General features: G+C 41.1%; 1 protein-coding gene across 1 annotated transcript; it reads right to left on the bottom strand.

The window, feature by feature from the left end:
- Window positions 1-4,124: 4,124 nt before the first annotated feature.
- LOC143007610 (uncharacterized) lies at window positions 4,125-7,260 on the bottom strand. The gene is made up of 2 exons (XM_076159025.1): window positions 7,218-7,260; window positions 4,125-5,814 (listed from the first exon to the last, which is right to left on the bottom strand). Exon 2 carries the CDS (start codon window positions 5,653-5,655, stop codon window positions 4,963-4,965), a length of 693 nt encoding a protein of 230 aa, XP_076015140.1. The 5' UTR covers window positions 5,656-5,814; window positions 7,218-7,260; the 3' UTR covers window positions 4,125-4,962.
- Between the last annotated feature and the right edge of the window lie 995 nt (window positions 7,261-8,255).

Here is an 8,255-nt window from a genome sequence, read left to right as displayed (position 1 = left end):
ACACAGATGAGATAGACATCTGAGCATCACGCACTCACATGGTGGAGATCACAATCTACCAAACACAAAAAAACCTCTGTATTTACACAATCAACCCAGGAATAGCATTAAGGGATGTGCAGATTTGCATAGCAGGCGAGATGCGTGGTCAAACGTACATATCAATAATGTGAGCTGCACCGTTAAAGCAGTTTAAAGTGGCTCCTAAAGATGTGTGTTCATCTTCCTCTGTGCTCCTTTGTTTTAAGGCTGAATAGCAAGTGTTTGTATATTTGCATGGATAGTGTTGCTGCTCACACATTGCCCTTATTGTTTTCTCTTACAGATGTGTAGATTAAGTTTTTACTTTTTCATTGAGAACAATAATGTTCAAATCATTTGATTAACTAGAAGCACAGTACAATTACCTACATTTCTTCACTTTGTAAAGTTTATTGTACTTATATATTATATATATTATATTTTTCTATAATTATAATTATTCATTATTTCTAAAGATAAGAATGTTAAGTTTGCATATTTGCTCCCTATACGTCACTCTACAATACTGTGGTGCAATTATATAATGGAAAGTAACACAGATCCAGATGTTTGGAGCGTTTGAAAAGTATTTGCATGTTCTAGTGGACAGCAGCAGTTACTCAGTCGGCCTCCATTGCTGTTTCCTAAAAATCAACAGCAACAGAAAGATATTACCAATGATTCAAAAGTAATTTGTCACATAGATTTGACACCGTTGACCTTTGCTAGTTGCTCAGGTGTTCAAAATGAAGAAGCAACCAACCAGTGGTTCAACAAAGAACCTGTTAGTATTTTTAAGCAGTTGTACTTTTAAGTTGTCCTGTAGTTTTATGTTTTATGTTTTTTTTATGTTTTCATTATATACCATTATATCACTGCTAATTAAGTGTAGGCCTTAGGAATTTTTTATTGGGCCTAATGTCTTGTTTTCCCACTTGACAAGCATATCATATATGCATGTCATAAATACAGGTTAAGATAAACATTCTCATAAATGGTTAATGGTTAATAATATGGCGATCTCTGCAAAAGTCTCCCTGTGTTGTGTTCACCAAGCCAACCCCCTCTTCAAATAAACACAGCCTTTTTTTGAGAAGTTTATTTATCACCGGCTCACAGTTTTAAATATCAACTGACTTGCACCTGAAGTTCCCCTTTCGGTCCAGTTAAGTTGCGAGCGTGGCAGCAGTCAGGCCTAAACGCTGAGGCGGAAGGATACAACAAAATAAAAAAAACAGAATAGTAGAGATGCACAGATTATAGCAACCTGGCTGCATTTCAGGCAAGGCAAGTTTATGTACACAACACGCCTCATTTTACACGCAAAAGCAAACGTGCTTTACATAATGTACTTTGTGTATTTGTCCACTGGATTATTTCGTTCCCATGAAAACAAGCAAAACTACATCACAGAATATGAATACATTTAAATGTTAGATTTTAGAAATACTAGAAATGTTTTGTTTTGCAAGTCTCAAATCAGCCTCACATTTTGACACTCAAGACCCAAGTGCAGGTTTTTGAGTCCTAAGCAATTAACACATAACATTAACACATAATGGAGTTGCTCTTAGAATTTGCACTTTCCAAAGAGACTAAATTGATCAGAGATCAAATCTAAAATCCATATGAACAGCCTGACTTCCAAGTGAACTCACATGTCTCAATTCAGTCCATTTCTCAGCTGCAGTCATGAGGCTCGAGTCCACATCACTTGTTTTGAATGTGCTCGCAGTAATCAGTCCATTACAATATTAACCCTATCTGAGTGGACTTACAGGTGTTAATGGTTCTTGATGCAATATTATTTCATCTCATTTAAATTTAAAACATATATGAAGGAGTGATGCCAAAATAATGGAATCAATATATCTGAAACAACCCTTTATCGTGTGCTGGTATGAAATCTACAATAGTGTTTGCTATTTATGGCATTATCTCTTAATTTTACCTGCTTTCTTTGTCCATCCATTCATAAACATAAGCTTCACACAGGCCTTGGCGTATTTAGGTTACAGCATCACATCAGTGTATCTCTGTGTGTGTTTGTGTGTGTGCACATATGTGCGCGTGAGTGTGTTGCACGTGCGCGTTTCCTGACTGTGCAGCTTGCTGATAAAAACGAAAGAACCACAAACCTCATTCTTGCCCCCCAGACTCCCAGCCCCACCTCATCGCTCCCCATTCAGGGTGAAACCTCCGACATGTCAGCTCCATAAATTAGTGACCACAAGTTACCCGGCTGCAGCAAAAAGTCTGGCAGCTGTGTGCAGATGTTGGAACAGTTTGTTTCTCTTTACTAGTACAGTATTTGTCTTTAATTTGCGTGTTGTTTTGATCATCGGCTGATTAATTGAGCTCAGTCAACTTCATGCCTTGTTAGCCTGTGACAGCCCATTAAAGCATTCCCTCATATCTAAGACAATATTTACCTTATCTTTGTGGTATTTAGTTTGCCAGGATGGGACATCTGATACACTACTTCAATTTCATCCGTTCAGCTTGAAATTGTCATTGCTGATCTGTTTATGTTTATTCTTTCTTTCTTCTTTGAAGCTTGTCTTTCCTGTTTTAAAACTCACCCATGGCTGTGGTGCAGAAGTTCAGGGAATTGACTACAAATGGCAAATTAAGTGGCAATTCATTAGTAATTCCACCTTATGAAGTATCTATTATATATCCAATCTGTTTCAAAGAACATTATCAGGTAAATAAGCAATAAAAACGTGCATCTTTGCATGTTGAGGTGGTGCATTGTGTGTGCGGGGGTGCTGCAGTTTTATCTTCACAAACAAAGAAGCACTTTCCTTCCCCTTCTCAATTCAATAGCTGCGTGCATTTTGGCACCCATGTGGGAACGGCAGCATAACCGCAGCATATCAAACACTCATTGTTCTTCTTTATTTTACTGGCACTCAAAGAAAATCAAGAAGTCCCAAAGTATCATTTAGTCCATCACACCGAGCGCCAGTGTTACCGCAGAGTTGAACAATGATTATCTGTGAGATATTGTTTGTGTCATGGCTGAGCGCTGCTGGGCACCAGGTATGCACAAGCTGCTGTTTGTCTAAGCAGGTTCACTATGTTTCCGTTTGTCTATTGTATTCATCTTTACACACAGAGTTTCACTTCTTTCTGGATTTGAAGTGTGAGCAAATAACTTTTCAAGCAAATACAAAAATATACACATTTCTACGTATTATTCAGATTTTGATCCAATTGTGAACAAGTTCTGAAGAATTACTGCTTTTGAGAGCTTAATACCTTAATCTAGACTCTAGATTGGGGCTTTAATGTAGAGTTTTCTGTGAATTAGGTTTTATGATTTTTGACCTACTTACACTTTTGTAACTGATCCCAGATGACTTTTAAAGGACATTTAAAGCTTAAGCAAGTAAAATGCTCATGGAGTTTTAGGTGTGATCTATTCGGGGAGGTTGAGTTCTCGGCTTTAAATGTATTATAAAAGTGAATTATTTCTCTTTTTTTAGTTTAATAAACCGTAAAGTAAACATTGTCGTTTATGGAAGACGAATGACACTGCCTTGCCAGTAGGTGTCATCCCAGGACAGGGATACTATCTTCCATAGTCTATACTTCGTCAGAGAGTTTTGCTATGCAGCTACAATACAAACTTCTGATCTAAGCTGAAAATGAATTCAGAAAAACTCCTTTTGTAAGTAAATGGAGCTCAACTTCATCTCATTCAAAGTTAAAATTAATCAAGAACTTACACTTAGTCCTTATCCTGAAGGTAAAAGCCGTGAAAATGTAAAGACAGCTGGATCAGCCGAGTGATACCATCTAACTGATATTGTTTACACAACTCATATATCTGCACCATAAATCTGTCATATTATTCATCTTCCTCTACTTTTATATCCTTGTTTTTCCTCCTTTGTAAACTGCATTTCTCATCACGAATGGCTCTCATTGCACACCTGGGCACACAAGATCTCTCAGACTTCCCGTACATACGAAGAATTTAAAGAAGTTTCTCCTCGTCTTCTTCTCTGGGAGCTGCTGCTGTGCATGCTATCATTTTAGTCATTATATGAGACACTGAGCTACATCACACAGCGCCCTCTACAGCAATAGAACGCTTTACACCCTTATTTATTTCTCCCCCAAGACCATTTAACAGAATTTAACAGGTACAATCAGTGGTAGTTAACATCTAATCATAGAGAACAGCTCAAAATGATCCTTCCAGACTTTAACTTGCCTTCCAAACTTTATCCCTGACAAATAAACTAAAAATTTGCACATCAAATGAAAGACATTGAAAAAAATTCCGGCTGCAACCGTTTTTGAATCCTGAATTCCTTTGTCTTCTGTCTGTCATGTTAGTTTCTGGTCATATAATATGAAACGATCACACAAAGACAACAAACAAACGCTGCGGTTTGAAGAATTCTTTAAAGTCTTGTGGGAGTTCTACAGAAGAACAAAGGCCATGAGCTCTGCTGTGAGCTGAGGTAGCACAAGAACCATTACTACAACACAAAGAGCGTCAGACAATCAGAATTCAGAGAGTGAAAGAAGCAGAGTATTAGATAAGGGCTTGTGTTGACAGAATGTTTGGGCGAATTCTATAGGTATCTGAAATTTCTTCGAGGGAGGCAGTAGCTCAGTGGGTAGAGCTTCCGCTTGGGAACCGGAGGGTCGTCGGTCGAGTCCCTGTCGAGGTGCCCCTGAACAAGGCACCGAACTCTCAATTGCTCCCCCCTCTGCGAAGGGTGGTAATGTAAGTCGCTTTGGATAAAAGCGTCTGCCAAATGATCGTAATGTAATGAAACCATATTGTCATGAACTGAATGTCAATATTCAGCTTGAATTTTTGTGCGATGTGTGATTCATATGTAAGCATCAAAGTAAAGACGATGTTTACGGGAGAGGCTCAAACTGAGGCTCAAACTGAGGCTCGAGCAGGCTGGTTTCCTACTTTCTGCTATAGGCCATAGCGCCGTACAGAACTATGCCGATAATGGCCACTAAAGCAGCGCCTCCACACAGCAGCACTGGCAGCTCGGTGGAGCTCTCAGGCTTTGGAGGTTCTGGTTCTTGCTTCTTTGGTACCGCCTGTGAGTATTTCACTTGGTCATGAGTTTGGCTCCCTACTGGAGGCTCTGGTTCCATTGGTGCCAGAACAGGAGGAGGGTGGAGGCCCTGCATGGTAGGAAGCTCCTCTCCCTCAGCCGTTGTGGGTAAATGGACCGGTGTGGATGTGGTGGATGGAGGATCGAGCTTGAGGATGGGCAGCAGCGGCAGGGCCATCGGGGGAAACACCTGCATGAACTCTGCAGGCTGCTCCTCCATGTACGGCTCCTCTGCTGACACCAGGAGCTCCTGAGTTTCTGGTGCCTGGAGGTCGACCAGCTCCCTCTCCTCACCTAAAACACTCAACACGCTGGTCTGTAGCTCATCCTCCTCCTCGTCCTCTTCCTCCGTTCTCCTCCACCTTGCCTCCTCCCCAGCCTCCGCCGCTGCCTTTGCCGCCTCCTCAAGCAGCTCTGCCTCCTCACGCTCCAGGTGGACCATGTCGGAGTTGGAGGAGTGGTTCTCCTCTCCAGCCAGAGCCATCCCGTCGATGCTGTCCAGGCTTTTAGTGTCCTCAGGGTCCGCGTCGCCCATCGTGGACCAGGACTCTACCAGCAGGCTCTCGCTCTGCCACGGCCCGGAACTTTCTGCCTGAGTAAGAGGACTCGGGCTGAAGGAACTGGGTTCCCCACCTCCTCCATCCTCCCTGCTGGACTCAACTGGGGCCTTTCCCTCCAGAATGAAGGCCGGCTGCTATGGGAACAAAAAACAAAAGTCATGCTGATTTCTAATATTGACTAAACCGTTTGCATATTCTACATTTGCATTCTGCATTCCAGGCCTTAACAAACCTGATGCTCTCTGTGTTTTTGTTGTTTATTGAAATTTGTATTATTATTTTGACCTAACATCAGTTTCATTGATGTCACTGGGGATGCACAGTAACGGGAAAAGTTCCCCTGCGGTCAGACTCATGACAACTGAATTATGGCTGTCGGAATGTCGCTGCCACAGTTGTCAACCTTCCTGTCTGAGGAGGGAGTCGATTACAATGTTCTCCACAATTCCACCCACTCCACAATCTCCAACTCTTGGAGGTAGCTAACTATAGACTTGATAACAAATGGCCACAAGTTGGTGCTATAATCAAAACATTTCTTCCTTGACCCAAAACCTGGTAGCTTCTGAGATCCTCTGATTAGTAAAGAAAACCCACAAACACAGGTGATATTAGTTATTTTTTGCATAACTGTTGCACTTGATTGGCACGTTGTATCCAACTGGACATTCCTGCACACTCTAATTTCCAAAGATCGATGTCCTCAGTGGCACGGGTGAGTCTGCGGCTGGAAAGAGTTGCTCAGTCGTTGCTTGTGTCTATCTATAGCCCTCCCCTGCATAGTTTTCTATCTTTAGGCTTCATATACATCTCCAGTGTCTGGCCCAGTGGAAGCTATTCCACTCATTTCACATGACGTGAGGCTCGCACATGAGTGAGGATATAAAAAGGAAGTGATATTAGATACAGCAAGTTTAAAATGTGTATCACAACATTCTAACATAACCTCAACCTCAGTCTGTATTTCGGAACACAAAGTTTAATTAGTTTCAATTTTGTGACGTAAATTAGGCTTAAACATGGATCTCAAGGTGACTCTCCTTGCTCCTTGTGCACTTCTGGGCCCTGCTTGCAGAAAGTATTTGCCACCCAGCAGCACCCAGAATAGAAGCTTTAAACGCTCACCCTCTGCTGTGTGATGTTGTATCATGATTACGTGTTGCCAGTGTGTTCAGCGCTCTAGTTTCAGAATCTGTGCCCTAATGAGAATAAATCCCAGAACAACCTCTGCTTGGCTGAAATATCTGTTACATTTACACCTTCATTTACAGCAGGTGGAGAATCCAAAATGTGACATTTGGGAGGAGAGGCTGATTAGTGGAAAGTTAACAGTAATAATGAGTCGGAATTAGCAGCTACTAAGTCTCCAACACAGACTTACCACCTAGTTTAGGGTTGTTAGTGATTACTGAATATGAAGATGAGTAAGTTTGCTTAAGAATATAAGGAATATTTAGACACGAAAGTGAACAAAGTTGGTGTTTATCACCGTACAAAGAGATAAATAAACAATACTTACACGTCTGCCTGGTGTTGGAAATTTTACGTGGTTGCAGGAATGAAGTGAACTTTGCTTGTGATCCCTGTAAAAAACAATACAAAGGTGTGTGACATTTATATTACAGTATGTACTATGTGTTTCCAATCTATGATTCAAATGTGAAGAATCTGCATTATAGGTACATGTAAATAGATCATGGAGTTCATGACATGTCAGATTTCTTAAAATATGTACAGCTCAACGGTCAAGAATTAGACATATAAACAGAATATATTTACTTTTGTTGACTTACCACACACACACACACACACACACACACACACACACACACACACACACACACACACACACACACATTCCAAATTTTAAGCACTATTTATTTTGTGCAGCCTGCTGGTAGAAAGCACCCGCTCCTCCCCCTCCACTTCCCCCTCCGTGTCTGTTTTGCAATAACCTGGTACTTTTTGTGCCATAAGACCTTGGACTCTGAATCCAGCAGTTAGACCAAATCCATTCATTCCCAAATGGTGGACATTATATTATATATATATATATATACTATAGCACATAGTTTCCCTTTTGATGTGGCTAAACCTTTCCATCCGGAGTTAAAACCACGTGTTCCTGCTGTGCTGTAGGCCTCGTTAACATTAAACATGGCCAGTAAACATTACAGACGGCCAGTGAAACAGTTCAAACACCAAACAGCTCCTATGTCTGTTTGCTTCGACACCAATCTACTTTTTCTACTCTCTGATCCTCCTTTACTTGTCGGCCTACTTGAGTAATTGGATTCCCATTGATCCTCTCCCAGACATAATACATGTGCGCTAAAGTAAATGATCAGTCAGATTTAGGCCACTGTTTCTGTGATGGTAACAGAAGTGTGCGTGTGTGTATGTGTTTGTGTGTGTGTGTGCCGAATGACGATGATATCAGATACCAGCATTTACATAAGGTCATTGTGAATGTCACACAGAAGGAAAGCGTTTGATGAGACAAACCAGCTCATCTTTCATGTACAAGGTTAAGTAGTATTTTGCCACTCTTTTCATCGGTGACCTGCAATGATCC

The sequence above is a fragment of the Genypterus blacodes genome, unplaced genomic scaffold, assembly GCF_046128005.1.
Source record: "Genypterus blacodes isolate CSIRO-AG114 ecotype Tasmania unplaced genomic scaffold, CSIRO-AGI_Gbla_v1 ptg000090l_1, whole genome shotgun sequence".
Classification (NCBI taxonomy): domain Eukaryota; kingdom Metazoa; phylum Chordata; class Actinopteri; order Ophidiiformes; family Ophidiidae; genus Genypterus; species Genypterus blacodes.
The sequence above is the reverse complement of the archived record's forward strand: the minus strand, read 5'-3'. Positions and strand labels throughout refer to the sequence as shown.